This window comes from Canis lupus, chromosome 21, assembly GCF_011100685.1.
Source record: "Canis lupus familiaris isolate Mischka breed German Shepherd chromosome 21, alternate assembly UU_Cfam_GSD_1.0, whole genome shotgun sequence".
NCBI classification, from domain to species: Eukaryota; Metazoa; Chordata; class Mammalia; order Carnivora; family Canidae; genus Canis; species Canis lupus.
In genome coordinates this window covers 30360279-30386422 of record NC_049242.1, presented here as the reverse complement: position 1 = coordinate 30386422, position 26144 = coordinate 30360279, and the positions used below count along the sequence as shown (strand labels likewise).

General features: G+C 46.8%; 1 protein-coding gene across 1 annotated transcript in view; it reads right to left on the bottom strand.

Annotated features, from left to right (window-relative positions):
- DNHD1 (dynein heavy chain domain 1) overlaps positions 1 to 26144 on the bottom strand; it is a 79842-nt gene that overhangs the window by 8129 nt on the left and 45569 nt on the right. The window contains 18 exon segments of the mRNA XM_038568901.1: positions 2454 to 2925; positions 3103 to 3534; positions 3662 to 3844; positions 4100 to 4249; positions 7883 to 7985; positions 8063 to 8267; positions 8463 to 8671; positions 8863 to 10462; positions 17384 to 17672; positions 17913 to 18105; positions 18276 to 18453; positions 18665 to 21536; positions 21639 to 21736; positions 22057 to 22182; positions 23779 to 23986; positions 24507 to 24601; positions 25003 to 25195; positions 25294 to 25421. Coding sequence (XP_038424829.1) covers positions 2454 to 2925; positions 3103 to 3534; positions 3662 to 3844; positions 4100 to 4249; positions 7883 to 7985; positions 8063 to 8267; positions 8463 to 8671; positions 8863 to 10462; positions 17384 to 17672; positions 17913 to 18105; positions 18276 to 18453; positions 18665 to 21536; positions 21639 to 21736; positions 22057 to 22182; positions 23779 to 23986; positions 24507 to 24601; positions 25003 to 25195; positions 25294 to 25421 — 7734 coding nt within the window.

Genomic DNA, 26144 nt, shown 5'->3' with positions numbered 1-26144 from the left:
CAAAGGCAGCTAGCTGCTCATCCACTGAGTCACCCAGGTGTCCCTAAACTCTTTATTTCTTAAGCCATGGTAAGTTGGGCTTTTGTTACTGATAGTGATAGCATTCCTAACTGATACAGTGAGTTAGTGGTGGCGAGGGACAATGAGGATTTTTCTTCTCCTCACTAGACTATGTGGTAGGTAAGAAGTTGGTTTATCTCATGGGATTTGGACCATATCCACTTCAGTGGATTTAGTAGAACGCATGCTGGCTACTTCTCCACTTAGATGAGAGGAACAATCTCCAGAAAAAAAAAATACTTAAAGAAAATTCCTTTCTGATTATATCAAGCAATTTCAGACACCGATTATCAGATACTCATGAATCTTACTGATTTATAAAAATGATTTTCTACATTATATTGCATGGAATAGGAAATTATTGGCTATTGGAAGAGCCTGGAAAATCAGGGAAGCCTAATTCTCCAGGTCCATCCCAAGCACTTTTCTCTTTGCATTCCTTGCTTGACAAACATAATAGTATCCCTCTCCCTTTTGATTTGGATACAGCTCCTAGTAATAGGGGTTATATTCCATGGCCGATTAGCCTAAGCTCACTACTTAGACTATTTTATTACTACAGCTCTGAGGTGAAGGCCAAGGTTTAGATAGATGACAATTACATCAAGACTCAGTGGCATTCTTAGAGCCCCCAGAACCAGTGTTAAGAGAGAAGTCAAAAAAATGGGGCTTAAATTCAAGAATGCGAATATACCAAGATTTCTGGCATTGGTTAATAGCTAATAAAATCCTTATAAATGAAATCTGAAGGGAAAAGATAAGAGATTTAAAGAAATTAGCTAGAAAACCCACCATCTGGTAACAAGTGATCAACATTTGCTTAATTTTAAGGCAAATCCTAAGCCCCCATCTCATTCCAATAGGAAGTGGATATGTAAGGCAGAACAGCTACAAATAGGGGACTCTTGCCCAATATTCCTTTTGTAGATAGCCCTGGGGACAATGACAAGGAAAATTATGCTGTTCATCAGAACCCAGGACAAAGTGGCTGTCCAAGAACTTACTCTATAGCCAATGAAGTGATGCTAATCATTTACCTTACTATCGCTGTCTGGCATTACACAGTACAAGCTTAAAGCTAATATACAAGTATGGGTTTCTCACCCTTACCCAGTTTCTACACAGGAAGTTTACTGTAGTTATCTCCATTTGATTTTGCTTCACTTTGCATAGCAGGTGAGTTACTAGGATGAGATTTAGCATGTACTCTGTCTTAGGTTATAGAATCACAAAGAGCCACATGTAGATCTGATCAAGAACATGAACATCGTTCAAAGTTTGTAGACTCAGAATTGGATGTTGCAGCTGGATGTTTCTTCAGAGTGTCTCTTACTAGAGAGGGGGTAAATTCACTCATAGTTACACATGTGATAGTTGTATAGTGGGCATTTTTGTAATGGGGTATGCCAAAATGGAGAGTTTTGCTAGCCAAGGGATGGAATGGAATAATGGATGTAGTAATATATTAGTGATACTAACATTTTTGAGGAATTATTATTTTTAGGCACTCTGTGAACCCCTTGTACAGGAATTATCTTACTTAATACAATGTTTTATGAGATGAATATAATTAAGATGGCTCATTTTATTGGCAAATAAATTTAGGCTTAGAGAGATTAAGTACTTTGCCTCATTTTGCACAGCTAGTAAAGAACAGATATTTGACCCAAAGAGTCTGATTTAAGAGGCCATGTTATATACCTTCCATTGTAGATGTCTATTATTCTCCCCAGGGAAACTCTCAACCCCTCCTTCTGGGAAATAAACACCTGTTTCCCCCTCCCCTACACGCCACACTTGCTTCCTTCCCCTAAGAAACACCTCTTTCTGACACTCTACCCAAGTGGGTCTCTGCTCCAGGCAGAGCTAACAGAAATATTTCCCCTCGGGACACCTGGGTGGCTCAGCAGTTGAGCATCTGTCTTCAGCTCAGGGTGTGATCCCGGAGTACCGGGATGGAGTCCCACATCAGGCTCCCAGCAGAGTCTGCTTCTCCCTCTGCCTGTGTCTCTGCCTCTCTCTCTCCATGTCTCTCATGAATAAATAAATAAAATCTTTAAAAAAATTTCCTCAGAATTCTTGAACTGAGGATAAATTTGGATAGTAAGGAAGGCTCTGAGTTGTAGGCCAAGTTTCTAAGAGTGCTAGGCAGACCAGGGAAGTGGAAGATCGTGGACATCTACATCAGCCATGTAGATTCAGAATCATTGCAATATAGGCCCCAAGGTGTAAATGTGACCTAATTTATTAATATCACACAGGCCAATGAAGTCTAGGATACCCTGGCCACAAAAACTTAGTGTCTTCATTAGGAAAGAGAAGACCACATGCGGCTGAGAGTGCTTGCAGTTCAGATGCCCGAGAAATATTGTGTACGTTATCTCTGGCTTTACCTCTGCACTCAGTGGGACCTGGGGCCAAGCATCTGGTCTCCTGCAGAGGTAGTGGGTTCAGCCAGATGAGGGCCTGGTTGCTGGGGTCAAGCAGCAGAGGCCAACGACAACTGGAGTAGTGGGTGCGACTCCGCAGAAGCAGGCCTGCCAAGCGGGCGGACTTCGCCTGGGGCTTCAGGTCCCGGTCCCACTGGCACTGTTCAGATCCGGAGCTCAGCAAGGACAGAAGGCTGAAGGGAGAGCGTGTGGAGAGCAGGGGGTTCTTTGGTGGCATGACAACTGATCTCTGCTTCTGCTTCAGTACCTGGGCCACATCATCTGGGTTCAGGGGCTCCTGAGAGCCCCTACACAGAGCCAGCCACTTGTCTAGTAGCTCCTGGCGCCGCAGTGGCGGGAAAGGACCCAGGTAGACGATGGCAGCCGAACACAGAAGGGCGTCTCCAGACACAGTGGCACAGTGCCCCTTCAACTTCTAGCATGGAAAGGGAGAGCAGAGAGCATGGAGGCCAGCGAGGAGGATACAGGCAGAGAGGGAGCAAGGCAGGGCATGCAAGAAAGCATGGCAGGGAGGGCCCAGGGAGGATCAGAGGGTTTGAGGACAGTGGTACAGACATGGACTCTGGAGGGAAATCCAGAAGGGGCTCCTTACCTGGAGCTCTGTAGTCCAAGAATGCATGGGTGTGAGCAGGGCAGCCTTGATGGGCCACTTGCGATACTGGTCACACTGAGCCTGACTGAGCTTCTCCATCAAATGGTTGTGTGAAGTCTGGGTATCTTCTAGCTTTTTGGCCAGATCCAAATTGTGCTCTATGATCTCCTGGGCCTGGAACTGGTAGTGGCCCAGGCGGGTCTGCTCCCGAGCCAGGGTGGCCTCTATCTGCCGCAGCAGCAAGCCCGTGGGCAGTCCTCGGCGCTGTGCCAGCCCATAGCGCAGAACAGCCCAGAGCCAGGCTGCCAGCCTGGCCGCAGGTACGCTTACTGCCCGCAGAGCTGCATCAGTCATACCTGGAGCCTTCAGAGCTTGGGTTAACTTGATCATCTCTGAGTCCGTCATCTTCTCCTTGGGGAAGAATACCAGCTCCTGGAGAAGTGTTACGAGGGGTAAGGGCAGACACAGGTGTTATGGACCTTGCCCCAACAGCCTCCCTCTGCTGAGTCTCCCCTTTTGGCCTCCACTCTCCTCTTCCATTGTGCTCCACATTCCCTACCTGATAAAAATCCTCACTGCACAAGAGCTGCTTGGCGCTGGCCCAGCCTGTTTCACAGTGGAACAGGTCACACAGTGCATCTGTCACTTGGACCACAGATTCTGGTGGTGCTCGATAGCTCCGTATCTCCTCAAAGTCAGCCACCTGCAGCTGGCTCAGAGGCCCCAGGAATGCCTTGCCCATCTAAATGAGGAGATGTGCACTCTTGAAGTGAGTTCCCAGAGTGTCTTCTTCCTTCAAGGTGTTGCCAGGAGGGATCACTTCTTCCTAGGAGTTCCCATGAGGGACAATTCCCCAAACCATCTTACTACCTATGTCCCCTCCCCCAGGAGACGCCATGACAAGTCATCCCCTTCCCTCCTCTGGGTATCATCCTGTGAAAGGTGGTCCCCACCCAAAGGGAGGAGCAGTGCAGGGCAGGCAGCAGGAAGAGCCCACCTGCTCCAGGAAAGCCTCATACTGATCCCGGAGGGCATCCCGCTGCTTGGTCAGGTTCTCAATGAGGTTCTCCTGCTGCTGACACTCTGCCAGCTGCTGCCTGAATAGCAGCTTGCCTTTGTCTAGCTGCTGCTGAAGTATTCGGAGGTTCTGTAAATAGAGATCCAGGTTATGCAGCTCCAGTTCCTGGGCCAGGTGGAAATACCCCAAAGGGAGCCCTGAGGACTTGGGGCTCCAGCATACTCCTCATTTGATAGGCAGGATGACCAAGTTGAACTCCATATATGCCCCAGATAAAGACAGCCCTGGGACTATAAGTCCCTTACTGGTCTATAAGTTACATACCTGGCAATGCAGCTCCAAGGGGATGATTGCTTCTCCTGATCTGCCACACAGGCCCAGGCAGTCTGACTCCAAGGCCTATGTGCTCAACTATTTGGTATACTCTTACTTAACCCATTAGTGGCATTTGTCACAGAAGACAGTTCCCCACCTCCTGAAGCACTGTCTTCCTTTGACTTTCCTTCTTCTTTTTTAAAGATTTTATTTATTTATTCATGAGAGACACACAAAGAGAGAGAGAGACAGAGACAGAGACAGAGACAGAGAGGCAGAGACATACGCAGAGAAGCAGGGTCCCTCCAGGGATCCCGATGCAGGACTCGATTCCAGGACCCTGGGATCATGCCCTGAGCCGAAGGCAGACACTCAACCACTGAGACACCCAGGCGCCCCTTCCCTTGACTTTCATTACCCCATGTTATCCTTTGGCTTTCTCCAACTACTGTGGCTGCTCTTTCTTCCTCTACCATCCCTTAAATATTCCTCAGCAATGTTTCAGGGCCTCCTCATCTTCTCATTCTGCACATCTACATGCTCTCCCTAATCTCATGGCTTTGATTACTGCTTGTATTTTAACAACTCTCAAATTGCTATCTCAAGTCAGATTTTTTTTCCTGAGCTCCATGTCCATATATCCATCTACTTAGTGGCAATCTCCTCTTTGATGCCTCACAGACCTCTTGGACTTCACATGTCCACAAATGAACAGTGTCTTGGCTATGCCCCATCAGATCTCTTGCAATCTTCTTCACCTCCTCACCTGTTCGTCTCAGAGAACTGTGGCAAAACACACCTAAGTTTCCCAAAGAAGAAAACCTATTATTACCATGACTCCATCCCTTCTATTCCCCTGAACCCATCCCGTCTTCAAGGCCTTTCAGTTCTACTTCCAACATGTCTGTCCTGTCTGCTCCTCTGCCTGAGCCTGTGCTCCCTCATGGCTGTCTCAACTTCTGCCTGTAAGCCCCTTCCTCCACTCCGTTCTCCATGCCCCAGCCAAATACCATCATCATCATGTTCCTGAACACTCGCCATTCTCCCAGTTGCTTTATGAGGCCTTTGTGCCCAGGAGGCCTGGACTCCACTTTCCAACCTCATTTCTCTCCTCCCCCAACACCCTACTCTCCAGCCATTCCTGACTTCTAGCTCCTCCAATGTGGCACATGTTCCCATGCTTCTGGGCCTTTGTCCGTGCTTTTACTTCAGCCTGTGACACCCTCCCCAGACCCACCCCCCTTTTATGCCAAATCTTCGCTAACCTCCAGGTATCAACTTTGGTGCACTACATTTTGTTTCCATATTTAAGGAATGTTTTTTTAGTGCTTGCCATATTCTACACATTACTCATTGTGGCACTTTGCTTTCTCCAGAAAGTCTTGATAATTCAGAGTGCCCTGGACTTTCTCTGTCGTAACATACTGTTTTGTAATTGCCTGGATGAGGCTATATGTTCCAGTAAACTAGGTACCATGAAGGCAAGTACAGTGCCTTATCTTTCTTATTAGAAGGAACTATCATTATTGAGCTCTTACTATGTTCTAACACTTTTAAATGCTGTCCATGTAAGATTTCATTTAATCCTCATCCTAATCTCTCTGGATCTTAGTCTTCTCATCTGCAAAATGAGGAAAAGGAGAGCCACCTCAGAAAGTTGTAGCAAGGATTCTATCAACCTATCTATCTCTCTAGATGTAGGCATGGACATAAATACTAATGAGTGAGTAGACAAAAAGAGTGGAGTTCAATTAATTTTTGTAGAGTACAGTAATGAATAAATGAACCAGTTGAATATGAGAGAAACGAGAGATGGATGACTCCAGAACGACTCCTGGGATTTAGCTTAACTAAGTGGGTGGTGATGCCATTTCCTGGAGTGGGGGACACTGAAAGAAGTATACACTATTATGGCTGTTGAATGAACAGCCAAGGGATCTGACACTGAATGCCTCTGACACTATAAACATCTCTTTCTCATTTTTTTCTTAAGATTTTATTTTTAAGTTATCTCTAAAACCCAACACAGGGCTTGAACTCACAACCCCAAGGTCAAGAGTCACATGCTCTTCCTACTGAGCCAGCCAAGTGCCCCTACTATGAACATCTCTTATCTAGATTTTGGGCTTTTTATGTTGTCCTTTGATATAACTGACCATGGGATCAAATAATAATAGCATTTAAAAAAAATAATAGCATCTTTAAACCAGATAAATAATTCCTGTTATTAATTATCCTGGGAAATAGTAGGACCCAAGACAAGAAACTGGAATTTGGAAAACACGGGAGAGGGCAATCCTGTCCCTCTGTGAACTTTTTTTTTTAACCTCAAGTGAGTCTTGAGGTTCCGTCTAAGCTAATGATCCTTGGTGGTGAATGGTAGGAGGGCACCATTACTATGAGAACTCTAGGGAACAGCATTTACAGAGAACACGATGACAGCCATGCATGTAGATACAATGGAAGCCATGCTTCTAGAGTTGTGCAGTACTAGGTGATAGCCCTGACAGGCTAGGCATTGGGAGCTCTATGGCCTGAAAGCCCAGCAGAAGGGAAGCATTTGTCTGTGTATGAGTTGCCCACTAGTTCAGTTCTCTGAAGTTAGCCCTGAATCTTCATCAAAGCCTTATGTAGCAGGAAGAAAAAGAAGAGCTATTTCAGAATTCCTCTTATTAAAAACAAAATGGGACTTAGATTTAGACTAAAAAAATTCTCTCTTGTTACATGAGAACTGTATTGGAGGAGCTCTAAAGAAAAGGTGGGGTAGCTGAATAATACGGTGGAGTGGGCACAGGAAGAGGTGAGAAAAAGAGAACTGGCTGCTAGGGAATGCCCTGTAGAGGAGGGTGACTAATGAAGTTCAGGACATTGAGGTCTAGTGTACCATTCCAACATCTTTCTGGTTTTGGTCTAAAATAAAAATTGCCTGACTTCCATCACCCATCCACATTTCCCCAGTGCATATGTGGGCCTTGTATAGTTGTTGCTTTTGTGGTAGGAAGAGGTACAAGGATAAAGCTGTACGGGCGAAGAGGATGACTATAAGAGGTGTGCCAATGAGCCATGATAGAGAATCCAGGAGAAAAATGGGTAAGTGTAGAGGCAACCACCAGAGTGTAATCTCTGCCCTGTCCCTGATGGGAACCTGTGGAGATCTTGGGAAGTATATTGGACTTCCCATAGTCAAAGTACATACTAAGGACAGCAGAAGCAGACACTGGGATTTCATGTGTTTAGAAGAATCAGTCTGGTCTCAGCTGTGCCACGGGGAACTTTGAGCCTAAGCTCTAAAGGAAGAGGTAGCAGGGTTTAAAGAGATTCCCTGGGGAAAGGGGTACTCTCGGGAGATAAGAACTAAGGTTCAGGCTGGTTGGCTCCCCCAAAGTCCCCCGCTGGGCTCCTGCTTTGACCCTAGTGTGCATACCTCATAATCTTCTCCCCCTTTACCTTGTGGGAGCCTTTCAGCAACTGTTCCAAGTTGAAGACAAAGTTGGTGTAGGCATTGTGCTTTTCAATCAGCATTCTCAGATTGTCCAAGGCATTCTGGATCCTGGAGATACAATGTACCTACAATGTAAGTGGGCCCAAGGAAGCAGGAGGTACAGTGCAGGAAATGGAGCCACTCACCGCTGGGCCTTGTTCTTAATTTGCAGAGTCATCTGTTGCTGCAACAGCATGAAGGTGTCCAGAAAGTCTAGGAAGGTCTTGGGGGTGACGAGTGGCAACTCAGGGCATAGGTGTCCATGGTAGCTGGCAGCCGAGAGATGGATGAGAGCCATGGCTTTGGCCACACTGGGAACTGATGCCTGGAGGTCTGGGTACTTCAAGGAGTCTGAAATGGGCATGGTTTTAGGCTGTGAACTTGTGGGAGAATGGGAAAGAAAAGGGACCCTTTTTTGATTCAGGAAGGTGGGCAGAAAAGGTGAAGGGGATCACTAGGTTCTTGGAAGAGAGAGAGAGAGACTGACCTGAATCTTCAATAAAACCTGGTTGAGAGGAGTAGTGAGAACAGGTAAAAAGAGCTCACCACCATCAACGGATAGATTATGATCACTCTCCAGGTAGTGCTGGACCACACTGATCAGGGAGTCTTGGTCCCAGGGTTCATAGCGGTCAATGCTAGCAATGGCCAATTGAAGAAGCCTCAGGAAAAGGGTGGAGGGCAGCTGTTTATGGGCCTGGTCATCTCCAATCAGGATGAACATGTGCAGGTGGTTGCAGACTTGCTGATAGAACCTGTGGGCCAAGGGTTCAGATACTGTCCTCCCTTTTTATCCCGATTTGCCCATCTAGGCCCCAGTCCCAAACCTGACCCCTTTAGCCCTGATCTTCTGAGCCCTCACAGCAGCTCTTAGATTTCATCTTGGCCTTTTGGCCAGCATAGAGCAAGAGCAGAACAGCCCCTAGCATGGCGTTCTTGGCCTCACCTCTGCAACAGCATTTCCTTCTTGATGTTCTGCTTGACACTAAGGTTCTCCCTGGGGAGATGTTCTTCAATGCTGTCCAGATCTGCCTCTGTATACTGGTCAGGGAAACTGCCTGAGGTTGCCAGGGCCAGCAGACGATGAAGGGTAGTAATATCCACACCCTTGGGTACCAGCAGGGCCACTGGCTGGCCTAACATGCCAGCATGCCAGCTGGCATCCCGTAGACACTGGAGAATGGCCTCCTCTGAGCCAGACGGCAGATGGAAGAGGCGGGCCTGATAAATGCTAGCTGCCAGAGTGATGGCAGTATGGCGCCCAGTACCCAGAGCCCTTGAGAGCAATAGGCCATGCTGCCGGGGCCTGGCCAGCACCCGGACCAGGCGGGCCACGTGCTCGGCCATGGAGTGGCATCGGGCAAGGTGGGCGCTCAGCTTCAGCTGAGCTGCTGCAGTGGACAGCTGCTCCTCCAGGCTCTCCCACTGCCGTTCCAGGTACAAGCTGGGGCTCTCAGAGTTGGATCCTAGTATCAGCTCCTGACTGAAGACTAGGTCTGAGGGCTTTTCCTGGGGGCGTAGTAGCAGCACTGGTAGCAAAAGGGGTGAGGCCAGGTCTATCTGGGATGTTTTCTGCCACCAATTCTTGTTTCTGTTTAACTGTAGTTTGTAGCCAGAAGACTTTGTGTCTTCCTCCTGGTTTATACCTTCTGTGGTCTCTCTCTTTACTGGTGCTATGGAAGGTGCTAGACCTGGATCATTGGAGGGGGAGCCCGTGGTGACCTGAAGGCCATAAGGGTCCTCCTCCTCCTCTGTCTCACTGCCGCTGTTGCTTAAGTCTTCCCACTGGGCCAACTCCCCCTCAGATTCCACTTCAGGTACCTTCTCCTCCTCCTCTTCTTCATCCTCCTCCTCATAGCCTTTGCCCCTGTTCTGGGGTGCCGGCCTGCAGCAGAAGACACTCTGAGCTACTTCTAGGAGCAGGTTGGCACAGTAGGAGCGTTCCCTAGGGCTGTCCAGCCGGTCACAAAAAGTTCTCTGTGCCTCATGCAACCAAAGACGTACCATGTTGCGCATAGCCATCATAATTGTCAGGCGGGTGCCACGCAAGCCTGACACCCGGCGCAAGTGCTCCTGATGGTTGGGACAGTCCAGAAATCCCCGGGAACCCATCCTGGTTGGTAGCAGCTGCAAGCTGCCCAGTAGTTGGCTCACAGAGTGCAGGGAGAAGCGGTAATGTGGGTGGAGGGGGGAAGGCAGAAAGCAGTTGTGCACAGCCTCCCAGGCCTCCACGGAGGCCCGGACCAGAGCTTTTGCTAGAACCCCCTCCCGTTCCACAGACGGAAAGCGCTCAAGCCAGGCCTGGATGCTAGGTGTGTGCCTGCTCAGCAGCATGGCCTGGGTCATGCTACCCAGGGCCAGCACTGTGAAGAGTCTAAACAGACGTGGGCACAGCGGGCGCTCACAGAAGCCTGGCACTGTGGCAGTGGCAAGGAAGTTGACTGTGGGCTGCAGAGTCTGCAATTCCAGGGTGTGGTGGGCATAGACCGTGCCATCTATGGCCTGGCGCAGAGTCTCCAACACTGGCTGGCAGCTCTTCTGTGGGTCTGTGGGACACGAAGACCAACAGTAAGGACACACAGGGGTGCATGTGACAGTGTTACTCTGTTCCTCCTATCCCTGCTCCACTGGCTTTACTTCTGGCACACACAGGCTTCTACATGAATTCTGTACACCTGATGTATTGGGACGTGGTCATGTCTGAGTAAATTGATCTCTTTCCCCCACACTCTCCCTAAAAGTGAGTAATTTCTTCTTTCTTCTCCCCACAAATCCCACCTCTGTGACTAATTATTTATCAACAGAAGAAGGGTTTAGAAGCTGAGATGGATGGAAACCTGATCTGACCACAATTGGGGGAAAGTGAAGTCATCATAATCAGAGGGAGGAGTTATGACATGTGTACTTCTATAAAGTCGATGTTAAGATATGACTGATATAAAATAAAATGTACACATTTTAAATGTATTAGTTCAGTGAGTTTTTTTTTAAAGATTTTACTTATTCATGAGAGACATAGAGACAGGGAGAGGCAGAGACACAGGCAGAGGAAGAAGCAGGCTCCATGCAGGGAGCCTGATGTGGGACTCGATCCTGGGACTCCAGGATCACGCCCTGGGCTGAAGGCGGCACTAAACTGCTGAGCCACCTAGGGATCTCCAGTTCAGTGAGTTTTGACAAATGTATACACCTATGTAACTGCTCCTCTCATGATACTTAGAACATTTTCATAATCTCAGAAAGTTTCCTCGTGACCCTTTGCGGTCAATCCCCCCACTACATTGTCTCAGGAACTTCTATCTGATCTGATGTCTATCACTATCAATTACCTTTGCCTGTTTTTTTAAGTTTTTATTTTATAAAAGGATTTATTTGACAGAGAGAGAGAGACACCACAAACAAGGGGAGGGGCAAAGGGAGAGGGAGAAGCAGACTCTCTGCTGAGCAGGGAGCCCAATGCAAGGCAGGAGTTCAACCCCAGGACCTGGGATCATGACCTGAGCCAAAGGCAGATGTTTAACAGACTGAGCCACCCAGGTGCGTCTTATTTTATTTATTTTAGAGAAAAAGCATGAGCAGGGGTTGGGGCAGAGGGAGAGGGAGAATTCCAAGCCAACTCCAAGCTGAGCTGAGCCCAGAGCTAGACAGCAGGGCTTGATCCAATGACCCCAAGACCGTGACCTGAGCTAAAACTAAGAGTTGGATGCTCAACCAACTGAGTCACCCAGGTGCCCCATAGCCTGTTCTAGAGCTTCACATAAAGGGCATTATATAGTATGTAGTTTACCACGTCTAGCTTCTCTTACTTGGCATGATTTTGAGATTCACCCATGTTTTGTGTGCATCAGTGTGTTTCATTTTATTGGAGTGATATTCCATCATAAAAATACCACAATTTGTAGATCCACTGACATACTGATGGGAATTTAGGTTGTTTCCAGGTTTTGACTATGCAGAATAATACTGTTCAACATATGCTATTGGCCACTCACAAATCTTTCTTTTGTGAAGTATCAATTCTTTTATCCATTTTTAAAAATGGAGTTTATTATTGAGTTAAGAGCTTTTTAATGCAATCTGGGTATAAGTCCTTTGTCAGATAGATATGTGTATCATATTTCTGTCTGTGGCTTATTTTTTCATTTCCTTAACAGTGTCTTTTGAAGGGCATAGGTTTTTAATTTTCCTAAAATCCAATTTTTGTGTCCTAAGAAATCATTGCTTTTAACTAAGGTCACACGGATTTTTCTGTAACATTTGTTGTTAAGTTTTATAATTTTAGATTTTACATTTAGGCCTTTAATTGATTTATAATTAATTTTTGTGTATATCATGGGGTAGAATTCAAGGTTCCCTTTTTTTCCCCATAGATAGGTAGTTGTTTCAACACCATTCACTGAAAGGACTATCCTTTCCCCCATTGAATTATCTTGACACAACTGTTGAAAACCAATTGACCATATATCATCATATATCATATATCAGGTTCTCTTTTCCATTAGTCTGTCTATATCTATGTCCTTATACCAATACCCCACTCTCTTGATTACTATAGCTGTATAATAAGCCTTTAAAATAACTACTGTAAGCCCTTCCACGTTGTTCTTCTTTTTCAAAGTTGTCTTGGCTCTTCTAGGCCTTTTGTGTTTCCATAAGTCTCATAATGAGTTTATCAATCCTGTCATTTTCTACAAAATAAACAAAAACCAACCTGCTCAGGTTTAGATTGACATTGCATTGAATCTATACATCAGTTGGGGAGAGTAAGCACCTTAATGATATTGACTCCTCTGATCCATGAACATGGTATATCTCTCCATTAATTTGAGTCTCCTTTATCTTAGCAAAATTTAGTAATTTTCAGTGTATATCTCTAATAAGTTTATTCCTAAATATTCTAAGCTTTCAGATGATATCTTAAACTGTATTTTAAAATTGTGTTACTAGGGAATGCCTGGGTGGCTCAGCAGTTGAGCATCCGCCTGTGACTCTGGAGATGATCCTGGGTCCTGGGATTGAGTCCCACATCAGGCTCTCTCCCTAAGTCTCTGCCTCTCTCCCTATGTGCCTCTCATGAATAAATAAATAAAATCTTTAAAAAATAAAAATAAAATGTTGTTACTAGGTTATAGAAATACTAATGATTTCATAGATTGACTTTGCATCCTATGACCCTGCTAAATTATTTTTTAAAGATTTTATTTATTTGAGAAAGAGAGAGAGCACATGAGGTGGGGAAGGGGCAGAGTGAGAGGGAGAAATAGACTCCCCACTGAGCAGCGAGCCCAATGCAGGGCTCAATTCCAGGACCCCAGGATCATGACCTGAGCCGAAAGCAGATGCTTAACTGACTGAGCCACCCAGATACCCTGACCCTGCTAAATTAAATTCACTTTTAGCAGTTTTGTAGGGTTGTTTTTTGTTATTGTTGTTACCTTAGGATTCTCTATGTAGAAAATCATTTGTACGCCAGTAGAGACAGTATTACTTTGTCTTTTCCAATTTTAAAGGCTTTTATTTCTTTTTCTTATTGCACTGATGTGGGTCTCTGCTGCAATATTGAATAGAAGCAGTGAAAGTGGACATTGTTGCCTTGTGACTGATCTTTGAAAATGTGTGATATTTCACCAATTAAGTAAGTAGCTGTAGGTTTATTAATTAATTAATTTATTTATTTATTTATTTTTTAGCTGTAGGTTTTAATAGATGTTCTTCATCAAACTGAAAGCTCCCTTCTATTCCTAGTTTGTTGAACGTTACCATGAATAGTGTTGAATTTTATCAAGTGCTTTCTCTTATCTACTTAGATGATCCTACACTTTTCCTCATTTATTCTGTTAATGTCATGAATTATAGTGATTTTTGAATGTTGAGTCAACTTTGCATTCTGGGGATATACTGCTTAAGCTACAGTCCACAGATTTTGATAACATTTTGTTTTCATTATTATTAAGCTCAAAATATTTTTAAATTTATCATGTAGTTTCTGGAATGGTTGAGTTATTTAGAAGTGTATTTTACTTTATTTTTTAGAGTGAGTGAGAGTGGGTGTAGGGCACAAAGGGAGAGGGAGAGAGAAAATCTTACGCGGTCTCCATGCCCAGCACAAAGCCTAATGAGGGCTCAATCTCAGGACCCTGAGATCATGACCTGAAATCAAGAGTTGGACGCTTAACTAAGGCATCCAGGCACCTCTAGAAGTGTGTTGATTTCAAAGAATTTGGGAATTTTCTAGGTTTATTGTCGTTGAGTTTTATTGTTGTCAGAGAAAATATTCTATAAATTTTAACCCTTTGCAATTTCTTGAGACTATTTTATAGCCCAGCATATCATCAGTCTTGGAGAATGTTCCATGTACACCTGAAAAGAAAGTGCATTTTGTAGTTGGTGACTATGATGTTCTGTAACAGTTGATAGTAGTATGTAGATCTATAGCCTTATTTCCTCTCTCCTATCAATTATTGAGAGGAATGTTCAATCTCCTACTATGATTTTTGGTCTTGCTATTTCTAATTTCTATCCATTTTTTTCTTTATATAGTTTTAAGTTGTTTCAGGTACATACACATTTAGGACTTTTGCAGGTTTTTTCAATTAAATCTTTTAATTAGGAGATGTCCAGTTCTCTATCTCTGGTAATACCCTTTGTCTTGAAGGACTTTTTGGAGTGCTTAGGACTTTCCATTTAATGTCATTATTCATATGGTTGGTTTAAAACTCATCATTCTGGGCACCTGGTTTGGCTGTCAGAAATGTCTGCCTTTGGCTTAGTCATGATCTCAGAGTCATGGGATGGAGCCTCAAATCAGGCTCCCTGCTCATTGGGGAGTTTGCTTCTCTCTCTGCCCCTCCCCCCACTTGTGCATGCTCTCTCTCTCAAATTAACTCAAAAATCTTAAAAAAAAATAAAGTCCATCATATTGCCGGGTTGTTTTGTTTTGTTTTGTTTTTAGATTTTATTTATTTATTCATGAGAGACACAGAGAGGCAGAGACGTAGGCAGAGGGAGAAGCAGTCTCCATGCAGGGAGCCTGATGTGGGACTCAATCTCGGGACTCCAGGATCACACCCTGAGCTGAAAGCAAACGCTCAACCGCTGAGCCACCCAGGTGTCCCCACATCATGTTGCCATTTGTCTTCTAATCGTCTTTTATTTTTAATTCCTCTATTGTTCATTTTCTGATTCCTTTTATATAACAAGTATTTTTACATTTAAAATATATTTTTAAAATTATACTTTAATATTATTTAGTGATTTTTCTAGGATTAGAATATGCCTCCTCAATATATTGATAATTATAAGTAATATTGTGCCACTTCACACTTAATACCTGACCTTTCCCACTTCCTATTTCACATTTCATGAGTGTAAGAACCTTATAATAGTATAATTTTTACTCACTGCTCCCCAAGGGTGGATCTGCCCTATTCTCTCTCCTTTTCTTTTGGAACTCCTGGTGTGTGTGTGTGTGTGTGTGTGTGTGTGTGTGTATGAAGCTCTATTCATATTCAGTATATTTCTGTTCTTCAGGATTCACTGACTCTTTTGTTATCTTCAATCTATTAAACCATGCAGTGAATTTTTCATTTCAGTTATTACATTTTCCAGTTCTAAAATTTCTGTTTAGTTATTTTTAATAGTTTTCATTTCTTTGCAGAGATTACTATGTGTTTATTCATTAAGATCATATTTTTCTTTAAGTAGCTTAGTACTTTTATAATTAGCTGTAATAGCTGCTGTAAATATTTGCTAGATTCTACTTCTAAAACATTTCAAAGTCAGTTTTTATTTGACTGTTTTCTCTAGATAGTGGGTCACAGTTTTTTGTTTTGTTGTATGTTTATTAATTTTTAATTTTATACTAGATGTTTTGGTGGCTGTCACCCTGGGATATCTTTTACACTGCCAGCTGTGTAACACTGCCATTTCACAACACTGCTTACAATGTTTGCAACCTTCCTGTTGAAATCTCTTCTCAGCTGCTATTCACAGATCTGAATTCACCCTTTCTATTTTCCACTGACAATCTGATTATTTGTGCAAATTCACTGAAAGGCCCAAATCATATAGTTGTAGAAAATTACATGTTTTGGTGCTAAGCAGACCTAAATTTTAATCTTGGTTCTGACACTTTACTGACTAAAGTGTCTTGGACAAGTTATAAAATATTTCATTTCTTCATCTCTGAAATGATCATAACAAATCTCCATCTTACTAGGCTTTTATGAACACTAAAGATGACCTAGATAAAGCATGTAGAACATAGTCCTCAATTAATTGTACCTACTATTATTAAGTACGTATATCCTGATTCAAGTTTTCTACATCCCATAAAAGACTTGTGTTTAACTGGACAATCCAGCTAATGCTTTAATCCACTGACTTCCTTGACTCCATTATCCTGTACCTATACTTCATTTCTGCCCATTCCCATGGCCATATTCAAACCTGTCATTATCTAGAAGCCCACCACTTGAGAAACTTTAAACTTCAATATCCCAAACTTTTATCACAACTTCTCCTTTCCTTTCTAATTTTTGCTTCTACAAACTCTTACTGAGCACTTACTTCCTGTTGAGTCAATCAAAATGAATAAGACAAATCTCTCTTCTCATGAAGCTCAGAGTATCATGGAAAGGATCAACAAATATATAATAGTAGAACCATGGTTGTCACAGATTTTTGTACAGAACACAAGATGAGTATCTAACCTAAGGCTCAGGTTTTCTGGAGAAGATACTAAGATTATTTGTAAAGAACAAAGACTTTGCCAGATTAGTAGAGTAGGGAAGACAGAGAGGACAGCAATCCCAGAAGCTAGAGAGAGCTTGACTTACTGAATGCCTGTACATAGTTGAGTTCAGTTAGAGTACAGAGTGTAAGAGCCTAGAGAAGAAAGCCTCACTGCAAGGAACCTTGCAAGAGAATTCACTGATGTTCCAGTTAATGACTGTCTGAACCAGGGAAGATGGAATGGAAATAAGTGGAAAGATTTGAGAGAGATTTGGAATGCCAAATTGAGAGACATGGTGAAAGGACTTTGGTAAGAAATGGGGAGATGTCAACAAGATTTCTGGCTTAAGTGACTGGATAGATGGTTGTACTAGTGACTCAGAGGACAGGAGCAGGGTTTAGGGGTAAGATGATGAGTTCACAGTTGAATCTGAAGTGCCAATGGGACAACAAGGTAGAGATATACAGTAAGGAGTTGGATAAGCAGGTCTAGTGCTTAGAAGAAAAGCTTGACCTGGGGATAAAGATTTAGCAGTCAAAGCACAGAGATGGTGGATAAGGCCATGAGAGGAGTAGGATTGTTCAGGAGCATATGTACAATAAAAAGATATTAAGAATGGGATGCTGAGATTTGGTCTGTAGGTGTCTAATTGGGAGTCAGTAAATATTGCTTGAGATTTTACAGTCTCAAGAGATCACAATGACTCTGTCTTTCCCTCTATTCAGCTCCTTACCAGAAGCGGCCAGGTGCAGATCCTCCAGCAGGAAGAGGAGGGAGCCTTTAGAATCTGGGTGCTGCCCAGGCCGTGGGGCAGCTTGTGGTTGGCCCTGGACCCCTTGACTCAGCAGCAGGCGAAGGTGGAGGGGAGTGAAGGCAGAGTGGATGGGGCTGCACGTGTAAGAATGGTGTGGCTCCACTAGCATCTCCACAAAGGTGGACTTCCCTGTTGCTGCCTCTCCAGCCAGCATCACTGGATGTCCCTCTGACAGAAGCAGGTCCACCACATATAAGAGCCGTTCAGTCTGTAGGACAGGAGCAGGGCTTACTGGGGCAGTGCCAGTTTAGGACAGTAATCTAGCTGAAAGCAAAGTCTAGGGGTTTTGTTTTAGAGCTGCACTTGCAGAGCGCTTCACATATTCTTGTGATTGTGAAAACATATCAAAGAACGGGAGCAGGTGGGCCTCAGGTGGGCCTAGAACATGGATTTCCCCAGGATACCTCCTTGAGCCCTGACCCCATCTGCTGCCCCGCTGTCTTCACACCTGTGGAGAAGGGCTAAACGTGCCCAGAGTTCCCCTGATGCGGCTGCCCAGGTAATGGCCAGTGAAGGGGACCAGAGTCCCAGTCTCAGGGCATACATGTAGATCAAACACCAAGGCTGAAGATGGTGGCTCAGGGTAGTCGGAGAGGCAACTAATAGAATCTCTCAAGAAGGTATCAAAGAGGGGCCAGAGCCTGTTCAGATGGACGTACAGGCAAAAATGTCAGACAGTTACAACAGTTCCATTTGTGACGCACTCACACAATTCCATCCTCCCCCGACAGTGATGTCACCTGGCTTTTAACTTCTATGTGCCAGTCCATCTCAGCCCTCCTGTATCACCCACCCCCACCCCCGCAGATACCTGGAGGGAAGGTGGGCTCCAAAGCCCCAGATCAATGCAAAAAGAAAGCTGCTGACAGCCAGCAAGTGCTCCTTGCGCTGATTAGGTACATCATCACTGTCAACCTGAGGCAGGTTCAGAGAGCTGCTTTTGGAGGACTTGCAGCTTTGGGCCATAGGATCGCTAAAGCTGAGGTCCTCTGCAAAGGTCACGATGGTCAGAATAGGAGCCGAGGTAGGAAAAAGTGGGATGGGGGTGAGGGAAGACATAGAGACTGGCTCTGTCACTGTCAACTTTCGATCCCCAGGCCCAAGTCCACCAAAGAAGCCATGCTGTAGGTGCTGGCTATATGCCAGCTGTCTTTAAAGCCCCTTCTCTCCAAACCATCCCTTATTTTCCCTTCCCTTCACCTGAGATATGTGCCTTCTCCTTCTCATCTATGCGCAGGTGGGGGTCAAGAAGACAACGTAAGACACGGGCCAGGCTGGTGACTTCAGCCACGCCTGGGCAAATGGCCTGCTGCCCATGTACCTGCAGCAGGGAGCTGGCACCCTGGTGGGTGAGGAATCCGAATGTTGCTGGCACCAGCACTTCAGCAAGGTGGTTGAGCTCAGTGACTGTCTGGAGCTGCAGGTGGTACTCATGGGGCAGGGCTGCCATCAGGACACTAAGCATATCCTTCCAAGTCTGCTCCCCACCACACCAGACTAGGGCACACTGGCCCACCACTGCGGGAGACATGCCTGTTACATCTCCCACCTCCATCAGGAGAAAAGTACCTGGGGGTCGTGCTATCTGTTGACCATTGGGGAGGCTGAGCTGGGGGACTTCGCCCAGGAGGCAAGTGATGGAGTCCATCCAAGCGGCACTGGCAACCCCGTCACATATTATCCAGTGCTGGATCCCACCTGATTCCTGTGGTGGCTCCTTTGGGCCCACAGTCTGACATGGACTGGCTGTCCGAAGCAGCCTAGGGAAGATGCCATGGTGCCAGCAGGGACCTTCTAGCCATCCCAGGAATTCCTGGGGGCTGAGGACATTGGGATACAGGTGTGAGATCTCCACAGGCTGGCAGCCCTGGGTTGAGGTGTCCTCCCTGGCTGCCAGCCGATTCTGGATCTTAAATAAGCTGTGCCAACAAGTGGTCTTGCCACTGCCTGCAGGGCCCAGGAGCAAAACCCCCAGAGCTTGGCCCAGAGCCTGTCTCAGCTGCTCCAAGGATCCCAAAATTTCAGGGCTGGGATGGAGGCCTATCTGCTGCAGTTCCTCCAGCAGCAGTGGCTTCTTCAGTGTATGTGCTACAGGCTCCGCCAGCACCTGTCTGGCATTAGGGAAGAGCCCACAGAGCAACTCTTGGAGGTTGTGCAGATGGGTACCCTTGAGGATGCTGAACAGTGGTGAACGTAGCAGAGCTCGCAGTAGGGCAGCTTCCTCAATCACAGCTAGGGACTTGGACTCGTCCTTGGTTGCATTTAAATCCTGTATCATGTCTTCTAGTACCTGCTTGAGCAGCGGCAGGCGGCAAGGCAGAGGTGCAGCCACCAGCTCACGCTCTAGGGAGAAGAATTTAGATAGGCGGGAAGCCATGCGGGAGGCATCCCGCATCCCTGCACCCAGTAGGGTCAGCTCTGCCACTTGTTGCAGGTCAGGCAGTGTCAATGCCACAGGCCGCAGTAGCAAGTGCAGGTTGGCAGGCACAGCAGGGCTCAGGGAACGCAGCGTCAGGAGAGAACCATAGCCAAGGCGTATATATACATGATGTTTCTCAAATAAGCCACTGCCGAGGACCTGGGGTTGCGTGGGGTCGACAGTGCTGGTGCTTCTGGAGGCTTCTTGATACAGTGGAGCATAGAGGTGTTGCAGTTCAGCTAGGCGCTGGCCCAGGGCAGAGAGCAAGCCAAGGGGCAGGCGTTGAGCTGCTTCCAACAGCAGCCAGGCACCACCCTGCAAGGCACCATTCAGGTAGTTGCTCAGACATTGGGCCTCTATCTGAGGCAGGCAAGGCATCATCACCAGCTGGCGCCCCAGGGCCTGTGCCAGGCTCTTCACCATGGCTGCCTTGCCCACTCCATCAGGACCCAGTAGAGTTCCACAGGCTACCTCCTCCAAGGCTAATAACAGTACCAGGGCTGGCCGCTCGGGCAGCAGGCTGGGCAGAGACCCTAGTCTGGGACCGAGGTACTCATAATTGTACAGGAAGGACCGGCCTAGCACGTCTATCCAACATGCAGCTGGCGATGGAGAAGTCTCAGTAGATGCAATAGTCTTGAGACTCTGCAGAGGGCTCTGGGGGATGGCGTCAGGTGAACCCAGGTGGTATTTGAGTTGGCGAGCCCAGTGGAAATCTCTCAGATCACTGACCTGGTGCTCCTGCAGCAGCTGTGCTATATCTCGGTGAGTCACTGCCATGACCAGCAGGGCACTGAGCAGGCTGGTCTGGCGGACAGAAGGCAGGGACTGCTCACCCTGGGAGGCCCTCTGGGCCCGTATAAAATGTACCAGTGCCTCAAGCTTGCACACATGCATGGGGACCATGGCCAGGGTCCTCCCCTCAAGCAGAGCCTCCTCCATCTCCGCCCACCATACCACTTCCTCTGCCACCAGCACACACTGCCATGGGAAGGCCTGGACTAGGTCGAGCCAGTGGTGGACATATAGCTGTGGGGGCAGCTGGCCTTTCTGGGGCAGCTGCTTGAAGGTCTCATCTAGGGATGGGCCCAGAGCAAGACGGGATGCCACACAGTCCTGCAACATGTGCACCAGTGCCGAACGCAGGCAATTCTCCAGAAAGGCCAGCCATTTGGGGAGATCTGGATGCAGAGGAATGGACACCGGCAGCTTCACCTCCTCCCCACCTGCCCCAAGCACTGCCACTGCCTCCATCTGAGTGGATGTGTTTGGGCTTGACTCTCGGTCACCTGTGTTTCTATCGGTTGGGCTGGACTTGAAGCTCACAGCATGCACATGAGGAAAGCAGCGTCGTACCCACAGCTGGGCCTCACACGACTCCAGTGGGGAAGCCAGCAGTGCCACCAGCTCACTATCACTAAGGAAGAAGAGGCGGGGGAAATGAGTACACACCCGATAGAGCACGCTCTTCAGAGCCATAATGATGCCCTCCAGCTCCACTGAGCCTGCTTGCAGCAGTTGTTGCAGCTGCTGGCCTTGGAAATGAGGGCTCCGTTTGACACTCGGCACTATAAGTGACAGAACCAAGGGGTCACCTACAGAGATCAACATCAGGGTCCGATACTGATCATCCATGGCCTTGAACCGGGAGTTCTGCGGTGAGAGAGGGGATAAGAGTAAAGTCAGCTCTCCCTCCTTACCCCGAGCCCCATTATGCAGTAGCCCTTGTCCACCTGCCTCACCCTTCTTCCCTACCAGGTCAGGATTAGGAAACTCAATCTTCATCTCGTGCAGAACTTTATTCAGAAAAATCCACTTCTGCTGAAAAATCACCCACACCTTCAGCAGAGCACCTGTATGAGCAGCCAGAGGAACACTGGAGGGAGACTGGGGTTCTAGCTTCTAAAAAGGAGTCCAGCTGGGCCTGACCTCTCAGGGTGCCCACCCCCCCAAAAAAAATACTCAGTAGGACCCAGGGACCTTGTTTGGAAAACAGCAAACTTTCACCGTGAATAAACTTTCGCCTGGTCATCTGAGCCCAGGAAGTGGCTCTGAAGGAGATCTTCACTCTGTTCTGATCTTCCCCTACCCAACCCCCACCTCTCACCCCAAACCTCCAGGCCATTCCACCTCAGGTCCCATCCATTCCCCCAGCTTAGAGGCCTATACTCACTCAAGCTATGCATGATGGTCACCCACTCCAAAGCTATTTTGTTTAAGTCTCCTGACTTTTGGATGGCCAGGATCTTGAACAACATCTGAAGACTTTCCTGGATAGAATCCTGCAGGCTGCTGTAATCTAAGGAAGTGGATTCCTGAGCTAGTAGTCAGACGGGGCAAGGGCAGGGGTTACTATTACCCAAATTACACTGAAACTCACAGTTCCCAGGTATTCTCTAGAAGACCCAAACATAGTTTTTTCTGCTAGTTGAAAAATATGCTCACCTAGAATCAGAGTGTGTTTACAAGCCTATTCAGTAAGTTATAATTGTAATTACACAATTTAATCTAATGTTAACCACTGAAATATGTTGCTAGTTCTTTTAAAAAATATTTTAAAATATTTTATTTATTTGAAACAGAGAGAGAGAGTGAGCATGAGCAGAGGAGAGGGGCAGAGGGAGAGGGAGAAGCAGAATGCCCACTGAGCAGGGAAGCCGATGATGCAGGGCTTGATCCCAGGACCCTGAGATCACAATCTGAGCTGAAAGCAGATGCTTAGGCAACTGAGCCACCCAGGCACCTCAAGAGTTGCTGATTCTATGGAAACAATGGAAAGCCTTCAGTAAAGGTGAGTGATAAAAACATGGTATTAAATTAGGTATAAGCCGGCCAATTTTAAAAAATGGGAAATTATAATAAAATCTAGAAAAATTCTGGACTCCAGCAACATCACAAGTGTCTTCATCACTGCTCGACTTTATAGAAACTGAAAGCGGAAACAGTAGACATTGCATTAATGCAAGAAAAGCAGCGAGGAACTTGTATTAGTTGCCTGCAAATCAAAGTAAAGCTCTTGTCTTTAGGCTAAAAGGTTAGTAAATAAATGTATGTTTGTATGTTTTAAGCTAAAGTAAAATATATATATATATATATATATATATATATATATATATATATATCATATTTTATGATCTCCCTATTAACTAACTTTGAATTTGCCAGTCGGGTTTCAAGTGAGTTGGGTGAGAGAATTTCTCCTCTACTGGCAATTCCCTAACTGTACCATCTCAAGTGGCTGGGCTTGTGCTGTTCCCTCTGCCTGGAATGCCCTCCTCTCCCTGTAAGTTTGGCAAACTCCTTTGGGAGTTTGGGAGTCAACATGAGGACTTTGCCTATGGGAAGGGAAGATTCCTCTTGACTCTCCTTGGTCCTTTGAAGGTGGTCCTCTTCCTGAGATTCTACTGCCTTTAGTAGATTCTCCATCATGCACTCATCTCTATTCCATTGTCCTCTCTCACTGGACTGGGGACTTTTGCCTGTGGACCTCAGCATCTCCTGCGTTTGGCTCAGAGAAGGCAGGGAAACTTGATATAGGAATGACAGAAGAGTGAATGAGTGGGGCAAAAAGATCACATCAGGATGCAATCTAGAGGAAAGAGCACTAGAAAATGGAAAGACGTGACCATGAGGTACTGCTCAGTACACCCAGAAAGGGGAGGACCTTTGCTGAAGAGGCCAGGTGTTGGGCAGGAGGGAGGGAGCAGGGAGCTCCCTAGATCAAGACTTAAAAGAAGCTCCATGGAAGACACTGTCTCAGGACAGACTGAGGTCTCCTGCTGCCCGATAAGGATGGGCAGCTAGCTGGAGAAGCTCCACAGAGCTTGGTGGACATGGTGGATGAATTTGGCCCCTGGCAGTGGGCTATCCCTGGGCCCCAACGGCTGGCTCTCACCTGAGAGGACGAAGGTGCCGCTGTCCTGGCTCACCACCTCCCACTGGGGGCTGCGGACCTCGTGCTTCTTGGAGTGCTCCGATGCTGGGGGCTCATAGGGCACGTGCAGGATGAAGTTGATCAGTCGCAGCTGGCGTGTCTCCCAGCCCTGCTGCAGCTGCCGGAGGATTTCTTGGGCATGGACTCTTTCATTTTCACACTGCCAGATCTGGAACAGCTGGGTCTCAGGAACCAGCCCTGGCTGATAATGGCTCAGGGGCTAGTCTTGAAGCTGGGACTCAAAGGCCAAGGCTCAGGGTAGTGGAAGTGTCAGAGATGGAGAGCAGGCCCGCTTGGCTTCAGGCAGGTCAGCAGCAGCATACTTTGACCTAAAGCTGCTGCCTTGAAACTCACTCTTTTGCAAGGTTTGAGCTAAGGAGACACTACCTTAACCAGTTCAAGTTGGAACAGGGCAGGTGTTCAGGGAACATCTGCTATCCTGTGTGCCCACAACTTTGGGGCTGCCACTCAGTTCTTTCTGGGGGTGGGGCACACACTCAGTCAGCGTCTGAAACCACCCATCAGATTGCCCACACCCTCCAAACAGGACAGCAAACTCAACCTCCCACGTTCCCACCCATAACCCAGTATCCTCGGTCCCCTGTCACAAGGGGCTGCTGGGACTTAACTGGATCTGTTAGAGCTTAGCAAATAGGTCCTGGGCTTTGACCAATTCCTTAGGGCCCCACCTGATTGATTCGATCTGCAAATTCCAGCAGCGGACAACTGAGCAGCTGGCCCAGTGTTAGGAGTTCCATGTTGTGGAGACTGCCTAGCCCTAGGGCTGGAGGTAAAGGGGAGAAGTCAGAGCAACACCCAGTGTATGGCAGAGTACAGTCTATATCCCAGAGTCCCAGATCTGCAGCCCTGAGCCCAGCCCAGCCCAGCCCAGCTCCTAGATAGCAGATCTGAAAGTACAACATAGAGCTAAGAATCCAGAACGTAGGGTCCAGAGCACAACACAGAGACCAGAGCAAAGACTCTAGCCTTAGTCTAGTCCAAGTCAGCAGAGAGGACCCACATGATGGTGCAGGAGACTAGAAATGTTAGGACCTGTGGGGGTAAGACAAGGAGGAATCCAGGGAGGACAGGTGTTGCCTCCAGCAGCAGCAGGGAATCCAGGTGCTACACTGTTCTAATCCCCAAGTCCTTCCCTTCCCCTCCCTGACTCTACCCAAAACACACCTTGAAGAAGGGCTTGAAAGTTCTGGAGTTGGAGGCTGCCGAGCTTGGTCAGTAATGGCAGGTAGCTGCGAAACTCCTCCAGCATGCGCATGCAGTGCTGCAGAACTGGGCTGTGCAGTCCCAGGGTTGTACTCATCCGGGCTGCCTCTGTCAGCCAGCCATCGGTCTTCTCCTGGGCCATAGTCATGCTGAACTGTAGGGAGAAAGGCTCACTGTCAGCTGGAGACCCTTCCCCACCTATCCCCACAGACTCCACCCTCAGGCAGGAACTCCAAGGAAGGGCATCAGCACCTTGGCAAAAGCCATGCACTTCCATTCGCTGATGTTTTCCGAGATGACTCGGTACAGGTGCCAGATGCGCTGCTGCTGCACAATCGGACGGGTCCCACAGACTGGCAAGGGCACAGGACTCTCGTCCCCTGTGGGATAGGGTTGGTTGAGGCCTGGGCTGTGTGTGGAGAAGGGGCATGATGGGGAGTGGTCAGTCAAGAGCTCCTAATGGCCAAAATGAAGGTCTTGAAAATGCCAGGGGTGGGGTAGCCAAAATTGTTCAGTCCAATGTAGGTGGGGACCATCCAAATACAGGTTTTCCAAGGAAAGACTATCTGGGAAAATGTGATGGCAGCAAAAGAGAAGGGTTCTTCTTCTGTTAGCCTCCATCTCACTGACTCCGCTCCAGCCACACCAGGCTCTCTCCAGTTTCTCGGTGCACCAGGCATGCTCCCTCCTGCTGAGGGCCTCTGACTTGCAGTTCATTATTTCTGGAACACTCTTCCTCAGAGAATCATATACTTCATTCCCTCACCAAATTCAAGTCCTTCTGCTTGAGGCCTGTGTAGCCCAAGCCTTTACAAACTATCTACCCTCTCTGGCATTTTCTTTCTTTCTTTTTTTTTTTTTTTATTGGTGTTCAATTTACCAACATACAGAATAATCCCCAGTGCCCGTCACCCATTCACTCCCATCCCCTGCCCTCCTCCCCTTCTACCACCCCTAGTTCGTTTCCCAGAGTTAGCAGTCTTTACGTTCTGTCTCCCTTTCTGATATTTCCCACACATTTCTTCTCCCTTCCCTTATATTCCCTTTCACTATTATTTATATTCCCCAAATGAATGAGAACATATAATGTTTGTCCTTCTCCG